Source organism: Felis catus, chromosome A1 (genome assembly GCF_018350175.1).
Source record: "Felis catus isolate Fca126 chromosome A1, F.catus_Fca126_mat1.0, whole genome shotgun sequence".
Classification (NCBI taxonomy): domain Eukaryota; kingdom Metazoa; phylum Chordata; class Mammalia; order Carnivora; family Felidae; genus Felis; species Felis catus.
In genome coordinates this window covers 28453676-28477904 of record NC_058368.1, presented here as the reverse complement: position 1 = coordinate 28477904, position 24229 = coordinate 28453676, and the positions used below count along the sequence as shown (strand labels likewise).

At 37.2% G+C, this 24229-nt stretch overlaps 1 protein-coding gene across 12 annotated transcripts in view; it reads left to right on the top strand.

Annotated features, from left to right (window-relative positions):
- Nucleotides 1-24229, top strand: part of DGKH (diacylglycerol kinase eta) — a 191923-nt gene that overhangs the window by 115343 nt on the left and 52351 nt on the right. For all 12 annotated transcript variants that reach the window (XM_023251911.2, XM_045053524.1, XM_045053521.1 and 9 more), the window contains 8 exons: nucleotides 3004-3110; nucleotides 3767-3892; nucleotides 7733-7835; nucleotides 9386-9545; nucleotides 11220-11328; nucleotides 11480-11619; nucleotides 13268-13352; nucleotides 20008-20093. In XM_023251911.2, the coding sequence (XP_023107679.1) occupies nucleotides 3004-3110; nucleotides 3767-3892; nucleotides 7733-7835; nucleotides 9386-9545; nucleotides 11220-11328; nucleotides 11480-11619; nucleotides 13268-13352; nucleotides 20008-20093 (916 nt within the window). The remainder of the gene's footprint in view (nucleotides 1-3003; nucleotides 3111-3766; nucleotides 3893-7732; nucleotides 7836-9385; nucleotides 9546-11219; nucleotides 11329-11479; nucleotides 11620-13267; nucleotides 13353-20007; nucleotides 20094-24229) is intronic.

Genomic DNA, 24229 nt, shown 5'->3' with positions numbered 1-24229 from the left:
AATTAGGACTGTCTTAAACCAGTGGCATATAACCCATCATTTTTAATTTGTTAGCAGTTTACAGTTAGACATTAAAAAATCATGTGAAAAGGAGTCACCTTACACGTCGCATTTAGCAGCAGTTACCTTTGTTATTTCCACTAAGGTGATCTCAAACTTTTAATTATAGTCTTTAGAATAAAACTTAGTACAATAAAAAAATATCTTCTGAAAAGTCAGAAACAGGTGTAACGTCAGTATCCACTAATGCTTGGATAATTGGTGTCCTTAAAAGGATAAATCAGTTTAGTAGTACTCAAGTACTGATTTTCATAAGTAAGGGTTAATTTCTCAAATAATCTGTGGTTTACTTGTTTTTCATATATGAGCTGCTTCTTTCCTGGTTGTTTCCTCTTATTTCTCTCTCTCTTTTTTTTTTTTATTTGATATTTGTATACATTGTAAAATGATTACCCAAATGGAACATGTCACCGTCCGTAGTTACGGAATTTTTTCCTTATGATGAGAACTTTTAAGATTTACTCTCATAGCAACTTTCAAATATTCAATTCATTATAGTAACTATACTCACCATTCTGTACATTACATCCCCGTGACTTAGTTATTTTAGTTGGTACTTTTGACTCCCTTCACCCATTTGGCCCAATTCCACACCCCCACCTCTGGTAACCACCAATGTGTTTTCTGTTTCTATGAGCTTGGTTTTTTTGTGGGTTTGTTGTAGTTGTTTTTACAGTCTACCTAAAAGTCAGATCATAAGGTATCTGTCTTTCTCTCTTTGACTTATTTCAAGTTAGCATAATATCCTCTAGGTCCATCCATGTTGTCTCAATAGGCAAGATTGCATTTTTTTATATGGCTGAATGAATAATAGTCCATTGTGTAAATACATATACAGATACCACAATTTCTGTATCCATTTGTCTATTGATGGACACTTAAGTTGTTTCTGTACCTTGCCTGTTACGAATAATGCTGTAATGAACACGAAGGTGCAGATGTCTTTTCAAGTTGGTGATTCCATTTTCTTCAGATAAATACCCAGAAATGGGATTGCTGGATTGTATTATAGTTCTATTTTTAATTTCTCGAGGAAACTCCATACTGTTTACTATAGTGGCTGCACCAATTTGCATTGCCACCAACAGTCCACAAGAGTTCCCTTTTGTTCAAATTCTTGCCGACACTAGTAATTTCTTACCTTTTTTATAATAGCCATCCTAACAGGTGTGAGGTGATATCTCATTGTGGTTTTGTATTTGCATTTCCCCCGATGACTAGTGATATTGAGTATCTTTTCATTTCTCTGTTGGCCGTCAGTATGTCTTATTTACAAAAATGTCTGTTCAGATCCACTTCCCATTTTTTAAGTGGACTGCTTGGTTTTTGCTATTGACTTGTGTGAGTTCTTTGTATATTAATGTATATAAATGTTAACCCCTTATTGGATATATGATTTGTAAATATTTTCTCCCATTCAGTATGTTGCCTTTCCATATTATTGATGGCTTCCTTGGCTGTGTAGAAACTTTTTAGTTTGATATAGTCCTGCTTATGTATTTTTGCTTTGTTGCCTGTGCTTTTGGTGTTAGACCCAAAAAATCATCGCAAAGACTGATGTCAAAGAGCTAAAGTCCAGGAATTTTCTTCTACGAGTTTTATGGTTTTCAGTATTACATTCAAGTCTTTAATCCCTTTTAGTTTACTTTTATGTACAGTTCAGTCCAGTTTTCATGAAAGTGGTCCAGTTTCATTCTTTTGCATATGGCTGTCCAGTTTCCCCAGCAACATTTATTAAAGACATCATTCTTTCTCCATTGTGTATTCATGGTCTCTTTGTCATGAATTAGTTGGCCATATATGTGTGGATTTATTTCTGGGTTCTCTATTCTGTTCCATTGACCTATGTGTCTGTTTTTACGCCAGTACCATACTACTCTGATTACTATAGCTTTGTAACATAGTTTCAAATCAGGATCATGATGCCTTCCACTTTGTTCCTTCTGAAGATTGCTTTGGCTATTTGGAGTCTTTTGTGGTTCCATAAAAATTATAGAATTATTTGTTTTAGTTCTTTGAAAAATGCCATTGGAATTTTGACAGGGATTGCATTGAATCTGTATATTGCTTTCAGTCCTATGGACATTTTTACATTATTAATTCTTCCAGACCATTAGCATGGAATATTTTCCCCAGTTTATTTGTGTCTTCAGTTTCTTTCGTCAATGTCTTGTAGGTTTCAGTGTCTCTTATGTCTCTTTTATAGGCTCCTTTTTGATATTATTGCTGAGCCAATTAGTGATGCATGTAGCGTATTTCTTCATCACTACTTTAGTCTACATCATAATGTAGTAATCCCAACAATAATGCTTTTAAAAGACAGTGCCATCTTTGTGACCCTTATCAACCTATTTCCCATGATGACTGGATATTTTCTCAACATACTTGCAATTTAAAACTCCTCTGAATTATCCTGTTCTTTATCTTACTGATATTTTCAAATCTTTCATTTTAAATTTATTATATGGACAGAAAAATACAAATATCAGAGGAGTACAGCACATAGGATTTTTCACAAATGAAACACATTTATGTAACCAACATCCAGATTAAGAAATAGGATGTTACCAGCACCTCTGTATTACTAAATTTTGTTTAGTTCTATGTGTGCGTATGTGACTGTTGTCTCCTTTCTCCTAAAGAACTAATTCTTTTGTATTCATTTCCTTTATGTTTTATTTATGAACAAGTAGAACCTCTCTAAGTAGCAATCTATAGATTGAAAAAGAGCTTTATACATACATAGCCATATGTATCATAAATACATGAATACCTTCTGGAAAGGTATTTTCAGAATACCTTTATTATTGTTGAAGAGTAATTTAAGATTTTAAATTATTGTTTTTCTTCTACCCCCTCCTTTTTAATTTCATGCTATGATTTCCTTTAATCATTATTCCAGAAGTATATATTCATTTAGAAATGGTTGACTTTTTTTTTTAGTGTGTAAATTCAAGGCTCACAAAAGATGTGCAGTGAGGGCAACAAATAATTGCAAATGGACGACTCTGGCCTCCATTGGGAAGGACATCATAGAGGACGAAGACGGAGTAAGCCCAGTTCTGTCTCTGGTCTCTTCCCAGTACCTCCTCTCTTTATTGTCTGCCCTGTGAAAAATGACAGAGTTAGTGGGAATATTTACTAGCAGGATGAAATGGAAGGTTTTGGTTAATTATGAGTTTCTATTTCCAGTTAGATCCTTCATAGTTGCCTTCAGCTCTTAAATTTTGAGGGAAATGTGAATAGAGCTTACAAGTGGCTGCTGTGCTGGGCTGGTGTTGTAGACCCCGACCTGACAAGTAAGATACTCTTTAAGGCTTAGCTCAGGTGTTTATTCAGATGTTCACTCCTCAGATGTTGGGGCCTCCTTTCAACAGTGACCCCCACCTTCAAAACCTTGTCTCCATTGCACCTTGCATTCAAATCTCTGATAGCACTTTGTAATCACTTTATGATAATGCCTTTACATTCATTGCTCCTCAGCTAGACTACAAATCCTGAAGGTCAGGGCTTTAGTCTTAATTATTTTTATATCGCTACAGTGCTCTGGGCACAATAGATGTCAATAAATGTGGGCTAAATGAATGGATGCCATGAGTGGTACATATATTGATTCCACTGAGTAAGAAATATTTTAGATCTTCCCTAGGGTGAGAATGACGTCCTCCAGTCTTTAATTTGGCTGCTCTTTACTCCTGCTGCACAGGTAGCTATGCCTCACCAATGGCTAGAGGGTAACTTGCCCGTGAGTGCCAAATGTGCTGTCTGTGACAAAACATGCGGGAGTGTTCTGCGTCTACAAGATTGGAAATGCCTTTGGTGTAAGACAATGGTGAGAGCCCTTTTTAATTCGTTCTTTTCATAGTTTTTTTAACCTATGTGATTTAGGGGAAAGGAACGTATGGTATAATAAAGCCTGGTAGCATACCTGCCCATTGTAATGTTCATCTTTTTCAAAGTATTCCTTCCAGTCTGGTTACTTTTTAAATATCCTTCTTGCAATACTGTTGTTTTATATTTCCCTTGTCAAGACCTCTTTCCCACAGTTTTGTTGGGATATATCTATGTTATATAGATAAATATTATTATATAATATTTATATATTATGTATTGTATATATTATTTATGTATTTACATAGTATATATATATTTATATATTACAAAGTTTTCTTGCATGTGTAAGAAAGCAGTGAGAAGTACGCACAGCATAACATGGAATCAACAGCAAGGAATGGTCCTGTCCATGCCATACTATGTGAGTGCTGGGCTCTAGACTTCACGAGGGCAGTCAGAGCAGGAACTTACAGGGTGAACGCAGGCCACTCAGAGGGTGGCGTGGAGGGTGAGGAGGCAACCGCTGTGGGTGCTCATGTTAGCACTGGGCGATGCTGTCCAACTATGACAGTGATTGCCTTGCATTGGGCTGATATTTTTGGTCTTGTTTTGAGTCTTGGAAGTCACTCCCCAGGCCCCCCCAAAATATGGAAAACTCATTTCTTTTAATAAGTATGATGTAGATCATCAAATGAAAAAGATGTGAGTATGATGCGTTGATTTCACAATGAGTGAGATTCATCCCATAGGCCATAAGGAAGATAAGTCCTGTATAGCTTTTTCGTCAAACCTGATAGGTAATCTGCTTCCTTTTCATTTTATTTTTTAAAAAACTTTTTAATGTTTATTTATTTTTGAGAGAGAGAGAGAGGGAGAGAGCATGAGCAGGGGAGGGGCAGGGAGAAAGGGAGACACAGAATCCAAAGCAGGCTCCCATGGACCACAAGATCATGACCTGTACCAAAGTCAGATGCTTAACCAACTGAAACACCTAGGGACCCCTGTTTCCTTTTTATTTATAAATCAAAGTGATTCTCTCTATCCTTATGCTTTTGTTATTCTTCATCAATTGCCCCTTTTATTAGCCACATGTGTTACTTCTAATTTCTCTTATCCCATGTAATATATAAACCGTATTAGACATGTCTCTTTGCAGTTTTGGTGCAACCATATCCCCTAAAACCCTCTTGTGGAATTCCTTATTTTATTTATCTTTTTTAAATTCTTTTTTTAAGTAATCTCTACACCCAGTGTAGGACTTGAACTCACAACCCCAAGATCATGAGTCACATGCTTTCCCAACTGAACCAGCCAGGCACATTCCTTATTTTAAAAGAGTACTCCTGGCCCCTGGGTGGCTCAGTCAGTTAAGCATCCGACTTCAGCTCCGGTCGTGATCTTGCGGTTTGTGGGTTCAAGCCCCACATCAGGCTCTGTGCCGACAGCTCAGAGCCTGGAGCCTGCTTCAGATTCTGGGTCTCCCTCCTCTGATCACTCTCTGTCTCTCAATTAAAGAAATTTTTTTTAATAATATAAAGAGTGCTCTCCAAAGGCCTGTAAGATAATGTTATAAACAAATAAGTAAAGTGCTCTCATAAATAAGATTTTAAAGTTTATCCCACCTAAGACTTCCTTTTCAGGGTGCAACCACTGATGTATGCTTCTACTGCTATTTTCATTAGTCTGTAGATCTATTTCTCTATTTCTAGAACTTCAGCTGTTTCTTTCTAACTTGTTGAAAAGAAAGCAGATTTTGTGTGTGACGAATCATTTTAGAAAGGTTTTATGAAAGTTGTCTTTACCTACAATATATAGGACTCTACTTATATTGGTCCAGTCATTTTTAAACTTTGTTAATTTTAACAGTGGGAGTTGATTAGATATTTTACTTTCTCACCCTACTCACCCCTACCTTTAAAATTTTTCACAAACAGGATAGAAGGATTTTTACAGGATGTAGAAGCGGGTATTCTAGAATGTCTTCTCCCTTTTTTTTCTGGCAAACCTAGATATCACCTTATCTTGAAGTCATTCCTGGCCTGTACTGCGTCCACTAGACACGCAGGTTTCTGGACCACCATCACCTTGTTACATCCTTCTCGGTCTTGTACTTCCTATACACAATCTTCCTGTATACGTCTTTGCATATTATTTTGCCTTTAAAATAATGTTTCCCACAGAGTGTCTAATTTGTAAAACAGTCATCTACTTTAAAACAAAACAAAGTAAGACCATAGTCTTTACTATGGTGTTCACACAACTGTGGTTTTACACAACTCTACTGAGTCAACTGCTAATTTTTTCGGTTGTCATCCAGTCTTTGGACATAGTTTTACCTTTCCTGTAAAAAGAGGGAAGGGGGGAGCCTGAGGGGCCCAGGTGGTTGAATGACTGACTCTTGGTTTCAGCTCAGGTCATGACCCGACCCCAGGGTTGTGGCATCAAGCCCCTGCATGGGGCTCCACGTTGACATGGAGCCTGCTTAGGATTCTCTCTTTCTCTCCCTCTGCCCCATTTCCCCACTAACACTCCCTCTTTCTCTTTAAAATTAAAAAAAAAAAAAGTGAAGATACAATTTTGTCCTCTGCTTTTTTCATTTAACTTTGCTGTAAATATTTTTCTGTTTTGCTCTATGTGTCATGACCTTAGCCTAAATCGAGTCGGTTGCTTAACACACTGAGCCGCCCAGGTTCCCCATTAAAGTCTTTTTAAAACTATCTGTGCATGCTTGTTTTTTCTGAAATCCATTTGGGGATGTTAATTATTATAAATAATAATAAGGAACTGTCCAAAATTAGGTCATCAGTAGAATAAGAATCAGTATTTAATTTTAGTTATTTTCTCAAAAGTTTTGATAAATATGTGTTTAATTAACATGCCAATTTTCTAAAGAGACTAATGCAATAAAGCTGTATTAAGTAAATGCTTTATGAAGTGTCTGCTTTTCCTGCTTAAAACATTTTAAGTCTCTCTGAGTAAGTACCTAAAGTGTTGTAAATTCCCTGGGTTCTACTTAATAAGTTAGCCCTGCTCTTGTTCGAAATAGTATATTGACTACCCTTGAAACTTTGTTTTTACAGAATTCACATGTTTACTGGGTGTCTATGATATTTATCACTTTCCAAGATAAGTGTATAATGATAGGACCTTTTCCTTTTCTCTACGGAGCCCATAGGCACAGATGTACTTATACCTATAAGAACATGAAAATGTTATTTTTAAAAAAAGATGTGAATAGAAAGTTATAGGACCACTGCAGAAAGAGGAGACACATTAAAAATTTCACGGATTTTCATGAAATTCCGTAAGAATGTTATAAGGTAGAGCCCATCATCTTTTTTATGGACGATGATATCGACAAGTACTAGTTAGTTTGCCTCCTTCCTCTCTCTCTCCCTTCCTCTGCACTCTGTTCCCTTCTCTTCCTCTCTCCTTGCCTTCACCAGGCATTTCCTTTTTTAAATTTTTATTTATTTTTGTGTTTTAAGTAATATCTCCACCCAGTGTGGGGCTCGAACTTACAACCCCAAGATCATGAGTCACGTGCTCTACTGACTGAACCAGCCAGGCATCCCTCACCAGGCATTTCTCGATATACACTACTTGCCCGAGGCCACCATAAAAGTAGGCTGCACAGAGTACATCAGATTCCCATCTCTAAAATAATTAGCTCATTCCTTAGAGTTATAAACATTACACCATGAAAGTAATTTATGAGTTACTGAATATTTTGTGATATAGTCGATCTTCAGTTATTAGTCCCATAGATGTAATCTATACCATAAGAAAACATCGATGTGTTTTTATGGTTCTTGAAGGCTTATTTGTTTGTTATTAGGTACACACTGCCTGCAAAGATTTATACCATCCTGTGTGTCCCCTTGGCCAGTGTAAAGTGTCTGTCATACCTCCAATTGCACTGAACAGCACCGATTCTGATGGTATGTATCATTGTGTAAATATGTATATTCTTGGTATTAAATGTTGATATGTGCATTCACTTTCCTAGAATAAGTTGAACTGTAATTGGTTATTTGGGTCAGTTTTTATATAATAATTCATTCAAATTGCTGAATAGTACCTTTAAATTTTTTTAAGTTCATTTATTTTTTTAATAAATTTTTTTTATACGTTTACTTATTTTTGAGAGAGAGAGATACACAGAGTGCACGTGGGGAAAGGACAGAGAGAGAGGGAGACACAGAATCCGAAGCAGGCTCCAGGCTCTGAGCTGTCAGCAGAGAGCCCGTCGCTGGTTTCGAACCCACAAACCTTGAGATCATGACCTGAGCCAAAGTTGGACGCTCAACCGACTGAGCCACCCAAATGCCCCTAAGTTTATTTATTTTGAGAGAGAGAGAGAGAGAAAGAGAGAACAAGTGAGCTTGTGTAAGTAGGGGAGAGGCGGAGAGAGAATCCCAAGCAGGCTACACACTGTCAGCACAGAGCCCGTCAGGGAGCTTGAAACATAAGATCATGATCTGAGCTGAAATCAAGAGTTGGAGGCCCAATCAACTGAGCCACCCAGGTGCCCCAGTACATTGAACTTTTATAAGAACATTTTAAAATTAAAATTTAACATAGTTATTATTACACTGGTGAAATTCCTACATATAAGACTTTTTACATTTCACATTTTACATTTCAGTAAATAAAATAAAATTACTCTGTAACAAAACGCAATCCAAAAAGGTTAACTTTTTGTGTTTTTTTCCCTCCATAATTTTGAAATTACCCATCAGCATAGCACTTATTGAAATCTGTTTTTCTATAATTTCCTTGAGGAATTTATATTCCTGTAAATTCCATCACTTTTTCCAGAATCTTACAACTTGGTTGTTAAGTGCTGAAGAACCTGTCTTCCTTCTAAGCAAACCATATTACAAAAGGCTTTTACCGTATACCGTTAGTAATGTTTTGCATTGAATAAGTGCCTGTGGCTTTCAAACTTTTTATATAAACTATGCCAATAGGTATTATAAATACAAGAATATTGGCTGCAGAATATGTAATTTTTTAAAATCTGTGCTGTTAACAGCCCTCCCCCAAGCCCTGCTATAATAAGGTTCTATTACTCATGATAACTTTCAAAATATTTTCTCAAGCCTCATGAAGGAGAAATTAAAATATCTTATAATGCTGAATATGAATATGAATTCTTTGACAAATGTGAATTTACAGACTGTAATCGGTTTCTGATAATTGAGTGTTAAGGTAGGTGGTATATCTCAAATATCTATGATTAACACTTTTCCCATCTGTGCTAGGATTTTTCATTATAGAGCATATTATAAGAGATAAGTTCTGTAGTCTTATTGTGTAAATAATAAACCTGTCTCCATTTTGGGGGCTAAATTATAATTTATTGTTCAAGCAATAAACAAGGTTCTTTATGAATTTATGTTCTTTTCTCTGAAGTTTCATTAATGGTTTAATAGAGACAGCTGTACATATTGTACTGTGTTGTTGTGTTTTTTTTTTTTTTTTGCAGGTTTCTGTAGAGCGACATTTTCATTCTGTGTTAGTCCTCTATTGGTTTTTGTCAATTCTAAGAGTGGAGATAATCAGGGAGTAAAGTTCCTTCGTCGATTTAAACAGTTGCTAAATCCGGCTCAGGTGTTTGATTTAATGAACGGAGGTCCTCATTTAGGGTAATTGATTATTGATTAATCTCATTAGAATGAAATGTAGCACCAAGCATGAAATGTTTGATTTTTCAGTTCATGAAGATTGTCAATTCATCTAGACATCTCTATGTTGATCTTCCCACTCCTCCCTTTTTAAAGCTCTAATTATACGTTTTAACTTCCCCTTTTTGATATTTATACAACTTCCTTATGTGCTGAAAATCCCAAAATTTGTTTAGAAAATGTTTTAGAATATATCATACATCAAATAGTACTAACAGTTTACTTAGCTTTGAGAAGGAACCTGTGTAAATATAGAAATACATGATAATTTTAGAAAATGATCTGCGTGGAAGGCTAGCACTGATTTTTATGTAATACAAATAATCAATTATTTAACCAAAGCACAGATACTATTGCAGGTCCCAAGGATTGGAGACTCATTCATATAAATGACAAAAAATACTGTTGTTGATTGTTCTTTTCAGCTTTCTGGAATATCCTATGACTTAAAATCTGAAAAAAAATTCAGTGAGGGAAAATATACCTTCCAGTACTTTAAATACATTTTTAGTGTATGCATATGATTTTGTTGAAGAGGTGATACAATGTCATTAGAACCAAGGGCCTGCAACCTCTCCATGATTTACTTCTGTCAACTCAACTTTTCTCTTAAAGCATGAACACAGAAGTAGGAATGGGGATTTTAGGTACCCCCAGAAGGCCCTTACCCTTTCCTGTCCTTTCTATCTCTTGCCTCAGTCTTTGTGCTGCTTTTCACTTTTGCTCTTCAGAGTCTTTCTCCTTGTTCCCATTGTCTTCTTGCCAAGTCTCAGGCCCTTCTGAGCCCATGGATGTTCATCTTTTTCATCTGTCTCCAACCCCTTCCCTGGGTTCTGGTATTTCCTTACCTGGCTTCTCCCCTCACTTGTGTCTTTTCCGTAGCTGGTTAGCTGTGTCTTCCTTTCTAGCACATCTGTTTAATAATCCTTCACAGTTCCAATATCTTACATTCTTAACATTTCCTTTTCTCACCTATATAATTCCAAGGAAGGCCCTTTGTGAAACCTCTTGAGATCGTCTCTATATTTTTTAGATTTCCCACAATACTTGAGGTGTACAAAGGTACATTCAGAAGGTGCAATGTGTCAAAAGTTGAGATGAAGGAAAAGGAATATAAAAGTAAAAAAGACTGACCCAAGTCTAGGGGATGAGGCGGAGGAGAAGCGAGTGGGTGTCCGAAAAGTGATACATCGACAAGGTTTGGTGGGTCTCTTTAGAAACTGCCTTGAGCATCAATAGTATCAGTGCCCTAGATTCACCATCCCTGGTTGGTAGTATACTATTCTTAAGGAAATAACATATCCTTATAATGGAAAGAAAAAAAAGTCACTACTTTTACCATGTTGTATCCCTTACCTTTCATTCTCTTTCCCGGGTCTGCTTCTTTGTTTTCTCATTTCCAACTCCCTTTTTCACCTAATTTTATCTCCCATTTCTACTTATAATCCCCTTTCCTCCTTACGATTAAGAAGTTTTCTTGAGTTAAGAATTACACTTTAATTTTTATAGTATAATTAATATATAAGAGTTCTTATAGTTATCTGAACATGAATACCAACAAATACAGAATAACAAAGAATTGGGGGAAGTGATTTTCATTTATTTGTATTAAAATAAAATCCTTTTTACTTTCAGTTTAAGATTATTCCAGAAGTTTGACAACTTTCGAATTCTTGTTTGTGGAGGAGATGGAAGTGTAGGTTGGGTTTTGTCAGAAATTGATAAGCTCAACTTGAATAAACAGGCAAGTACTCAGTCTTTCCTGACTCATTAACTACATTAACATGTACTCATTAGCATGCACGTATGCTAATCTGCTGACCAGGGAGGTGCAGAAATGCCATAGCTCCTGTTTCTCAGCTTGTCTGAGGTCTCCCTGTTGTATTCTCTTTCAGTGTCAGCTGGGAGTATTGCCCTTGGGTACAGGAAATGACCTTGCCCGAGTTCTGGGCTGGGGAGGTTCATACGATGACGACACCCAACTTCCTCAGATACTAGAGAAGCTGGAACGAGCCAGTACCAAAATGCTAGACAGGTAAAAGAGAATTTTCTTCCAAAACCAGACTGAATATGGCCTACTAAATCATTTTTGGCAGTTTAAATTTTACGAACTGTAAGCCCCATGAGGACAGAGACTTCCTGGTCCTACCTACTCTTTTCACGCCTGAGGTCTAGGACAGAACCCAGCATAGGGTAGACACTCAATAAATATATTTTTTGAGTGAATGAATGAATTGTAACAATAACTGAGAAAACTAGTCTAATGAACCCACTATTTTATTTTATTTTATATACAGAAGATATCTTTTTATCTTTATTTTTTTAATATGAAATTTATTGTCAAATTGGTTTCCATACAACACCCAGTGCTCATCCCAACAGGTGCCCTCTTCAATGCCCATCACCCACTTTCTCCTCCCTCCCTCCCCCCATCAATTCTCAGTTTATTCTCTATTTTAAAAACAGAAGGCTATGCTGATACAGCAATTACTTGTCCTTGTTCTCCAGGTCAGAACGCTTCAATAGTTCATTTTGTGTGGGGGCTTTTGACGACTATAATAGGTCATATAACAGGCCCCATCATCTTGCGGCTTCATTAAAGCTACGGAAGACACATAAAGTTTAGATTTGTTAGAATATCTCTTCTTAATTATTGCATACTAAGAATGAATTGAACCAACAAAGAACTGAATACTAAAAAAGATAATCCTTTCCCAGGGACCGAGAAATATTAGAAAGACCTCTTCGTATCAAGGAGGTGTTTATGATGTCCTGACCACATTCAACCTCTTTTCTCTAAACGCCCTGCGTATAAAAAAGAAATCACAGTATGTGTACCCTGAATATTCTAGAGGAGGTGTTTAGGATTGGAGTTTAGGAGCAACAGGACTCAGTACGCAGTAACCAACCCCCCCCCCACCACCACCACCACCATAAGTAGAAGACAAATGTCAAAATATCATTATGGACTTAAGCTAGCATGAATCAAAACAACTTTGATAGGATTAGCCATCTGTGGAACTGTTCCCGAAAATAACAAAATCTCATCAGGGAGTCACCAATCTAAAATGTAATTACTCTAAAATGAGCTATAACCTAATTAATTGTAACCTTGCCTGTCCTAAGGTAATGTTGTAATGGTCGATTCTTTTGCTGACAGAATATTTCAAAAGAGAGCTGGGTGGTACAGCATTTGTCTAAAGTTATGGTTATCCCAAACTATTCAGGAGAGGGATACCTCGGTCATTTAGGTGCCTAAAGGGGCTTCTGTCTCCAGTCTTTAAAAGACCCCAGAGGTGATTTCCCAGTTCTGTGCTTACCAAACTATGCAGGGTATTTGAAATGGCTTTTTGCTGCAAATTTAAACACTGTTCTCACTGCACCCCAAGAATAGAAAAGTCAGAATTCATTGCATTAGTGAAGAAGGGGAAGTTTTACTATGTATGTGCATTTCTTCATGGAGTTTGGAAGTCACTAACCAGAGAACTGGTAAGATATGGAAATCATAAAGCATGAATTCAGCATTTTATGAGATTGCCAAAAATTCCATCTCTTTTTTCCAGTATCTGGTTGTCTTAGATACAATAAACCATAGTTTGTGCAGACTTGTGCATATGTATGAGAACAGAGTCTGTTTATTAAATTTTAAAGGAATTTTAGACCAAAGACTTTTCTCCCTTCAGGTGGAGTATAATGACCTATGAACTCAAGTTGCCTCCAAAAGCTTCTCTACTTCCAGAACCTCCAGAAGCATCCGAAGAATTTTATGTAAGACTTTAACCTTTTGCCTATTTATCATTTGGAAATAGTGGTGAATATCTTGACCAAGTAAGAAAACTTTATAAGATACGGTAGCATGCTTGCTTAGTTTTATTTTTTATTATTTTGGGTATGGGTTCATTGACCGCTTCTAGTCTTCTCTCTCAGAAGGAAGAATTCATACGATGCAGGTTAGAGTCGTTCTATGACCACCCACACTGGAAACGTGAAGTTAGCCACATCACTCACTGTCATGGGCCCCTGTTACTTTATCTATAGAACAAGGTTGCAATGTTGGAAAGAGTTAATGCAGTAACAAATGTGTGCAAAGCACCAGGCATGCAAGTTCCCCTTCCTCACCCCTGATGGTTCCCCCTGATATTCCACCTGCCTGCTTCTTTTTACCAACAGGGCTCCAGGGCAGGCCAGCTGATGACAGGTTCCTGTTAGCTTTTACTCAACTTCTGCTTTGGCCATGATCACCTGTCTATTAGGTGTTAGCTCAGTTCCCTTAAGCAATTTGCAAACACACTAATACTTGTGGCCAGAATATTATATAATTTCTTCCTACTTTGCGTGCTCTGTTGAGTGTTCACCATTATAGGTTTCCAGTTTAGGCCTGCTGATCAAGATAAAAACAAAGGAAGAAAGACAGCACACTTTTTTCCATCCCTGGTACAGACCATTAACTACAGTTTTTAGATGTTCTTAAAGATTCAGCATTTTGATTAAACCTCAAAGCACTGGAGAATGAAAACAGACCCTACTTTTCAAAGGATTACTCTGTGACTAACAAGACCATTTGGTCTATAATAACTTATTTTTCCCTCTAGGAAAATTCATCTGTTTATAGTTGAAATCTTTATTTTGTCATTAAGAAAATTACGGTCTTGTCAAAACTGAGGAAAGGAATGATAACTAGAAACATGGGGCTATGCCTTAAACCAGCTAATTATATAATGCCCTTTTCTCACATAAAGGTAGCAAAAACTGCCTCTAAAAATATGGAAAATACAAAAATGTATGAAAAAATAATCTTACCTCTAGTCCTAACACCCAAGGATAATTGCTATTAAGGATTAATATATTTACTATTTTCTTTCTAGCAGCATTTTTATTTATAGTATTATTTTATCCAACTACAAATATAATACATGTTTTTATAGGAACCAGTCTTTTTTCTTAATAGTATTTTTGTAAATGCTATTAATTTTCTCCCCAAAGAGACAAAAGGGGGAATTCTTTTGCTCTACTTACTTAAGAGATGTCTACTTCCTAGCATACAAAATAAAGGTAAACAATTTTACTTTTATTGCATATGTATAGTCGTTAAATACGCGATATGGTTGTAACTACATGGAAGAAATCTCTTTTTTAGTATAAAAGGTTTTGAATGAAACGGTTTATTTTGGTTTCCTATTAAAATATTTCATAACAGGGGCTCCTGGGTGGCGCAGTCGGTTAAGCGTCCGACTTCAGCCAGGTCACAATCTCGCGGTCCGTGAGTTTGAGCCCCGCGTCAGGCTCTGGGCTGATGGCTCGGAGCCTGGAGCCTGTTTCCGATTCTGTGTCTCCCTCTTTCTCTGCCCCTCCCCCGTTCATGCTCTGTCTCTCTCTGTCCCAAAAATAAATAAACGTTGAAAAAAAAATAAATAAATAAAATAAAATAAAATAAAATAAAATAAAATATTTCATAACAAAGGAATAGCATGCCTTCAGAATACACGTTAAGTGAGTGTTCTACATCACTCTGACTCGTCACCATGTGACTTTTTTACCTTTAAGACTGTAAGAACAGCAAGCTGAACCTTCCTTCTTAGGCCCAACCTAATTTCCCAGCTTATATATTTTTTATTCGTTTTAAATTCCTTTATGCGTGACTGTGAAATTACTATTTTTTCAGTTTTCCTTAAAAGGACACAAATGTGGCTGAACTTCCTGATTATCTTATTAACTTAGCATTCCGCTGGCACCGTAGAATTGCAGAGTTTAAAGAACTGTGACAGTTTTGTTGATGAATTCCTTATGGCCATAATTAAGTAATTCTGTTTCCTGTTATACTTTTTAAACATTGAAAAAGCAGTGATTCCACAATTTCCTCCAGTAACAATGATTCTATTGATACTCACTGGTAGAAAACACATTGTTTATTTTTAGTGTGAAATCCCCATGCTGTCATGTCCTTTTCTCCTGTACCCCTTTACGAATGAGTATGTATCCTTCCAGCGATATCATGCTTAGTTCACTCCTGTCCTCACCTCAGGTATCACTTGCTCCAAGCAGCCACGCTTCATCCCCCAAGTCCCACTACTGTCTCCTTCTTGGGAGTTCCATAGTCCCCTTCCATTATCACCTGCCATTATCTTGGTGCAATTGTACTGTCACGGTACGGCAACGTGTTATCCATTCACCATTATATTGTCATCTGGTGTCATGACTGACACAAAGCAGGCAATTAATAAAAAATTCTTACTGTTAATTTTTTGTCTAAATACCACACACTTTTGGAACTAGGGGCATCTTGGCATCGAAGCCTTCTGACCTTGTCTGTTTCTCGGAAGCCAGATTCCTATTGCTTTCCAATTGGTTTCAAAGCTTTTTGATGTAAGAGTCATATTTTTAGTCTCTTTTGTATCATACCCAAATCACACCAGTCTAGTGAGTCAATAGATGCTCATTTATTAATGGTAAGGTCATAAAAAAGAGGATGTGAACTGCTGCACCTCCATCCTGACAACAGGAACGAATGGCTTCAAATCCCTGGAAGCGAAATTCTTCCTATTAGTTTATTTTTTTGATTTACTCTTATAGAAAGCTCCTCTCCCCTCAATTCTTTGTTTCCTAGATGCTTGGTAACAGCATGCTAAGATGTTATAACGTTATTTTTTCATTCACTTAACAATATTAAATGCCTGTTGGCATCCGGGAGTAGACATAAAAGATTGCCCTCCAGCTCCAGTCAGCTTACAGTGCCGATTCCCAAGCTGTGTGCAGGGGGCCTCCAGGCACTCACTCTGGTGAATTCAGAGGGCTACCATAAGATGTGTTCAAATTTCAAAGAGAATTTAATTGTAATACTCAACATCTATTGGACCGCACACAGCTTGAAGTACTGGACAGTTGAAACATCATTGCACTACACTTCTTTTGATGACATCACATTTTTGCGAAGCTTGGGTTTTCAGTAGTCACTGTGACAAAAAGCAAACACCACACAAAAGTCAGTGTTGAATAGGAAATGAGAGAGTTCTTGTCCAATCTGATTCCAAAGCTTGAGACGTACACAGTGCCTACAGGCTCACAGCTCGTTATTTAAGAGTTAAATATGATACTATTTTTTCTTTTAATCTATGTGTATTATTTTTTCAAGCGGCTATTAAGTTGTTAGGACATAAATACTAAGTTGTGTGTACTTAACTACTGTTAGCTGTTCCTTTAGGCCTAGGGGTATGTGACAAAATCATTCAGACATTAAGGATGCCACAAAGCGAGAAAGCTGGAGAATGTATTTTGAGGGACAGACAATAAATGATCAGCTATGTTTAGGTTATTTTCAGGGTATAATGGCTGCACAGAAGAGAGGGCTCTCAGTCTGGTAAGTTCAGTGAAGTCTTTACAGAAGAGATTGTACCTAAACTGGGTTTTCAGCACAAACAAAGAGAAGTAGGAATTAGCCAGTTGAAAAAGAGCATCATGTAGAGCTTGATAGTAAGGACCTTCATACATTTGGGACACTACAAGTAATTCTGTTGAGTTAGAGCTCATGGGCAAGGGAAGAGCATCAAAAGACATGACGGTGGAGAGAAGGAGGGTTCAGATCATGGAGAATCCTGGGAATTGTGGAAGGTGTTGCGTGTTAGCTGAAGAATTTTGACTCTGTCTGGAAAGTAGGAAGATCCCCTCTAACATGTTAGGCAGAGATGTGTCATGCTCATATTTGTGCTTTGGAAAAAGATCATTGCATCATGAAGTGGAGAATGATTTGAAAGGGGTTAGAGAGATATAGGGATCCCAGCTACAAGGCTGGTATAATGGTGCACTTGAGAAATGACAAAATTTATATTTGACAGTTAACCAAAGATCAGGACTTGCTTGGAGTGGGGGGGTGGGGGGTGGGGCGGGAATAATAGTGGGATAAGCTGCAGACCTGGCCCCCTAGTTTGTCTTTCCTTCATTAGCCCAGGATCGTGGGAAAATCACACAACTTCACTGAGCCTTAGGTTCCTTGGCTGTAAAACAGGACAATTAATGGGATAAATATGTATCGAATACTTCATCACAGTGTCTGTACACAATAAAAATGTTAACTATTATTCTTACCTTACCTTCCTGACTCTAAGTGACTACATAATAGCTTAATAAGGGACATCAATAATTTTATCTTTGGACATAGAGTTATTTCATTTTCCTCTGGAAGAGGTTGTATTCTTTGCCTTTTCTTATTTTTAACAGGCAAAAACTTGGATTTTTACATGTAATTTCAAAGGGAATTACTGAGAGTATAAAATACTTTCCCCTACCTTCTTAGGCTCTATGACTATCCTGTAGGGAAAAGAAATGAAACTAATCATTTTTTTTTTATTTTTTTTTCAACGTTTATTTATTTATTTGGGACAGAGAGAGACAGAGCATGAACGGGGAAGGGGCAGAGAGAGAGGGAAACACAGAATCGGAAACAGGCTCCAGGCTCTGAGCCATCAGCCCAGAGCCTGACGCGGGGCTCGAACTCACGGACCGCGAGATCCTGACCTGGCTGAAGTCGGACGCTTAACCGACTGCGCCACCCAGGCGCCCCGAAACTAATCATTTTGAAAAATACTTCCTTTCTTTGCTTTTTTAAAAGACGTATTTTCATTTTTCTGATCTTGAGTATAAAGATACAACTTTTAATGTTTACACTGGAAGATGAATAAAGTGGATTTGCAAGTGAACACAACATCGCGTGAGGCTTTGAGGCTCCTCCCCTCCCATCCTTTCCTTAATGTAAGAATTCCTTTCTATACGTGGTCTGCCTCTGAAGAAAGTAAGATAGAAATTTAAAAGAGTGACATACTGATTAGCCACTCATGGAACTGGGCAAAAATCGGGAATGAGATCTCTTTGGAAAGACGCTAGTCAGGAAGGCTTTAAGGGGGGGGGGGGGGGTGGTAACTGAATCTGCATTTAAGTCTGAATGACCTGGTGCCAATGGGTAAGAAGCAACAAAAGGATATCAGAGAAGGGCGGAAGAACACAGGAGGCCAGCTGGAACAGAGCAGGTGGTTTACACTGGAAATTTTTGAGCTGTAGGACGTTGTACATATTGGAGGCAAACATTTGATGGAAGGCTCTGAATAGAGGCTGTTTAAATACTGTGCACATGTTTGCATATTAGGAAGATCTGTTCTTTCAACAGAATCTTACATTTTGAGTCAAACAGAAAAGGGGAGACAGGACTCCCTGAGCATTTTGATTACTTCCTAATTTGAGAGATTTATTTACATGGCTGTATGACAGACTACTCAACATTCTAAAAAACTTTTTATTGAATTGTGCACCCAGAAAAGTGCACCAATCATAAATGTACAGTTGGTAAGTTTCCACAAGCTGAATACACCCATGTAATCAACATGCAGATCACAAGGCAGTATTATCAGCGTGCTGTGAGCCCCCACAGGCCCTCTTCCATTCACCACCCTCCCCTCCCACCCCAGGAACCACTCTCCTGGCTTCTAACAGCATAGATTATTTTTGTCCATTCTGCACTTTATAAAATGAATCATTTTGTAAGCAGTTCTTTTCTGAATCCTTTTATTCAACATTATGTCTGTGAGATTCATCCGTGTTATGGCATAGCTGTAAACCACGCATTCTCATTGCCCCCATCTAGTCCATTGCAAGGATATACTCTGATGTGTTATCCATTCTGCATTTGAGTGAATGCTGCTATGAACGTTTCCTGTCACATGTCTTTTGGTGAACGCACATCACATTTCTTTGTGTGTGTGTGTGTGTGTGTGTGTGTGTGTGTGTGTGTGTGTATGGAAATCGGATTGCTGGATCCTATGCTATATGCATATGTTTGGCCTTGAAAGACACCCAGCAGTTTTCTAGACTGTTTATATCAATGCCTGCTCTCCCACCAGCAGTGAATGAGACTTCTGTAGCTCCACAACCTTGCCAATATTTGGCATTTTCCAGGCCTTGTTGCTGCTATTTCATTTTAACTCTTCTGGCAAATACAGTGGAACCTCACTGTGGTTTTATTTTGTGTTTGTCTGACAGCTGATGAGGCTGATTTCCTTTCATCTGTTTGTGGACCATTTTTTTTTTTATCCTCCTCTTTAAATTTCTAGTCTTTAGCCCATTTTTCATTGGGTTGTCTGGCTTTTTTTTGTGCCTACCTGGAGGAGTTCTTTATGTGTTCAGCCATTCGACATTTTTTTCTAATTTAATGGATTTTAGGGTTTTTTCTAAGACTACAGATTAAGGAATTTTAGAAACTAAAAGCCTTTTATAGAAGGGAAGTATTTATCTATTTTGTATGATGACTTTTCATATAATTCATTATACTCACGGCCCTGTGTCACATGTGTCTTAAATGATCCCATTTTGGAAGTGGTAATAAACGGAGTTGTATAAATGCCAGCAACAATAATACAGTGTAGGTTCTTTACTTTTTCAGATGACAATTTATGAGGACTCAGTTGCAGCTCATCTTACAAAAATCCTCAATTCTGATGAACATGCCGTGGTCATATCATCTGCCAAGTGAGTAACAGAGTTCAAGTCATGAAAGAGTTATATGGTGAAAATGAAAGGACAGCTTGTTCCTACCATTTATGTCACTTTTTTTGTGATTCCCCCCATCCCAAAATATTGGTGAAGTAACTTATAAAGTTAGAGTACCTTATAAAGTTAGATATACTAAACTTGCATTGTTTTTTTTAAAAATCACTTTAGCATCTTATTTGCAGTGAAGTATATATTTAGAGGGGTTTTTTAATGCTTAATCTGAAATATTTTTATCAGAAAGCTGTGATATGAATTAGAGTTTAATTAATCTAAGTTCCTATTTAAAGAAGCATTTATGATTATAATGTGGAAAACACATTTCACCATAATTTATTATTTCCATAAACACTACTCTTTAGGAACTGTTTCCATCAGGAAAGGGAAAATATTGAAGAGATTTTTCAAAGTGACATTTATCAGCATGTTGGAATTCCATAATTATATTTTAATTCAAAGTTATCAGATTTTAGTTAAGTTGATTCTGTACATGGAGCCAAAGCTACTTGATTTTATTATCTTAAATGTTGCCTGCCCGGAATTTAGAATTTAGTTTTGAAATATCCTGTACTGATATCCTGAGAGCTGGAAAGTCAACTAGAGTAAGGGGTGAAACCCGCTGAAATTTTCAACTGATAAGCAAAGGTCAAAGCATGCTTTAAGATTCTGGCTTAGCAAGGAAATATTACTGTTATACAGAAAGAGGAGACAAAGAAGAAGTAAAGAAAGGGAGTGAGGGACTGGGGAAGTAGTGGGAGGAAAAATACACAAACCTTAGTATATTATATATTTAATTTGCAAAGACTCAAGGGAAGACCAGATAAATCACTACAAACAAATTTGCTTGTGACAGAGTACAAATACAGTAACGACTGCTTTTGCTGCCATAACCCCCAGGAACAGGAAACCGGGCTGAGCAATAGGAAGGGTATTGCTTAAGGAATAATAGGAAGGAACAGCTTAAGGCAGGGGAGACTGGTTGCCCAGAGAGGAGGGCAGCAGATGCTCTGATGCACAGTGCTGCTGCTGGGTTTTTGCTGCTGTTGTTTGGTTGGGCGTTTTCTTTTTTTAAATTTTTTTGATGTTTATTATTTTTGAGAGAGAGGGAGAGACAGAGGCACAAGCAGGGAATGGGCAGAGAGAGACAGGGAAACACAGAATCGGAAGCAGGCTCCAGGCTCTGAGCTGTCAGCACAGAGCCCGACATGGGGCTTGAACCCATGAACCGCGAGATCATGACCTGAGTCTAAGTCGGACGCTCCACCGACCGAGCCACCCAGGCACCCCTGGTTGGGTGTTTTCTGACAAGTTGCATGGCTTATGGTGAAATGTAAAAATCTCCAGTTTCTCCCAAGCCTCAGCACTCCCTAGGCCTTCCTCATACTGGGCCAAATTTATAAATATACCCACGTCATTCCTTAGGTACTTCTTAAGTTACTTCTACAAGGAAGACATTTGCGCTTGCCACCCTTGCTCTATGAATCAAATGCTTTTTTTTATAGGACATTTTAGAAGCTATTGCTAGAAAAAATGGAAAACTGATTGGAAAGTTTTTAAAATTATAACAAGTTATAAAAAGAATTGTTCTTTAGTGCAGTTAATATTTTAAATATTTCCAATTTGGATGTTAGCAAATCTCTTGGTATTGGCCTTCATGTGTTTGATGTGTTTGATTACTGCCTTCTATACATTTGATATGTTTCTTAACTGAGATATAATTGGCTTATAACCTTGTCTTCTTTTAAACAAAATGTTATGTAGAATTCTAATATTTAAATAATTAAAAATCTATTTTGTTGTCATTAATAAATTGGACAGGATTAAATTGTTAGCCATTTGTGAGAAAAATTAAGCAATGAGATTATAGATAAGTTATAATTTTTTATTTGATGCAGTTTCTAATTATTTCTGTATTTTATTTTGATTATTGAAGACAATTTCCTTACTAACATGTAACCAAAATAAAATACAGAAATAGCTGAAAACTGCATCAAATATAGTCTAAGATTTTCCCAAAAAAACTGTGAATTCTAAAGTGAAAGCCAACATATTACTTGTCTGTCATATTTCTAATGATTATTTGAGCATGTAAAAAAATATATATATCCTATATTTTTTTTTTTAATTTTTTTTTCAACGTTTATTTATTTTTGGGACAGAGAGAGACAGAGCATGAACGGGGGAGGGGCAGAGACAGAGGGAGACACAGAATCGGAAACAGGCTCCAGGCTCTGAGCCATCAGCCCAGAGCCCGACGCGGGGCTCGAACTCACAGACCGCGAGATCGTGACCTGGCTGAAGTCGGACACTTAACCGACTGCGCCACCCAGGCGCCCCTATATATCCTATATTTCTAAGTGAAATTTGAATCAAGTATTTGCAAAATCCTTGAAGTCTTTCTGGAAAACAGTTTGAAAAACACAGTATTGAAAAACACAGTTTGAAAGTCACAGTATTGGGCCAAGTAGAAGTAAATCTGAGGTCCTAGCTGAGATTCAACCATTTAGTAGCTTTGTGGCCCAGGTCTGTTTTATCAAGTGTAGGAATGTCCTTCCTCTCTCATGGAACTGCTAGGAGATTTAAGTTGAGTAATAAAATAAATATAGAGCTTATAAACTCTGGAGTGCTATATTAAATTATGGTATCATCATCTCATGTTTTAATCAATTACATTCAAATTTTTCTTTGACCTTGGCCTGGCTCTTTGTCTAGGCTCCACTATTATTAACTTTAGCTTTGGATTTCTCTCTGACCTTCGTTTGCCTCTAAGCAGATTCTATTCCAACCCTGGTCCCCTCTTGTCACTCCTGTGTGCTCCCATACTGCCCAGCTGTCTTGCCTTTATAACCCCAGATTAAAATTTTAGGGGATTTGCCATAAAAAGATTTAAGACTGAAAAGAAAGGACAAAATGTAGTAAATTTGTACCATTAATATAGTATATTTTAAATTTAATTTTTGTTATGAACATTTTCAAACATACATAAAAGTAGAGAGACTAGTAAAATGGTTTCCCACCATACCCATCACACAGCTTCAGTGTCTATCAAAATTTTGTCATCCACTTCCACTTTTCCATGCTACAGTATCTCTAAGCAAATCCCAGAAATCCTTTTATTCTAGTTTCAGTATATATGCCTAATAATCTTATTAAAAAGTCTAATAAAATTAGTAATAATTCTCTAAGACCATCTCGATCCGTATTCCATTTGCCCTAATTATCTCAAAGTTTTTTTTTAAACAGTTGTTTTATTCAAGTCAAGAACCAAACAAGGTTCAATTATTGCATTTGGGTTATATGTCCCTTTAAGACTTATAAAGTATAGGGGCGCCTGGGTGGCTCAGTCGGTTAAGTGGCCGACTTCGGCTCTGGTCATGATCTCGCAGTCCGTGAGTTCGAGCCCCGCGTCGGGCTCTGTGCTGATGGCTCAGAGCCTGGAGCCTGCTTCTGTTTCTGTGTCTCCCTCTCACTGCCCCTCCCCCATTCGCGCTCTGTCTCTCTCTGCCTTTCAAAAATGAATAAATGTTAAAAAAAAAAAAAAAAAGAAAGAAAGAAAAAAAAGACTTGTAAAGTATAAAATAGTTCTCCCTGCTTAAAAAAAATTTTTTTTTCGGGGCACCTGGGTGGCTCAGTTAGTTAAGCATCCAACTCTTGATTTTGGCTCAGGTCATGATCTCATGGTCATGGAATCGAGCCCTGCATCGGCCTCCATGCTGAGTATGGAGCCTGCTTAAGATTCTTTCTCTTTCTCTGCCCCTCTCCCCCAGTCATGTTCACTCACTCTCACTTTCTCTCTCTAAAATAAAATTAAATTTAAATTAAATTAAATAAAAGTTAAATAAAGTAAATAAAAATAAAATAAGGTAAAATAAATTGTTATCAAGGCATGACATATACACGGTAAAGTACCTAAATCATAAAGGTATAACTTAAGTGATGAGAGAAAAGAATACACACACACATTCACATTCTTTTTTTGTTTTTTTTTAATTTAATTTTTTTTTAACGTTTATTTATTTTTGAGACAGAGAGAGACAGAGCGTGAACAGGGGAGGGGCAGAGAGAGAGGGAGACACAGAATCTGAAACAGGCTCCAGGCTCTGAGCTGTCAGCAC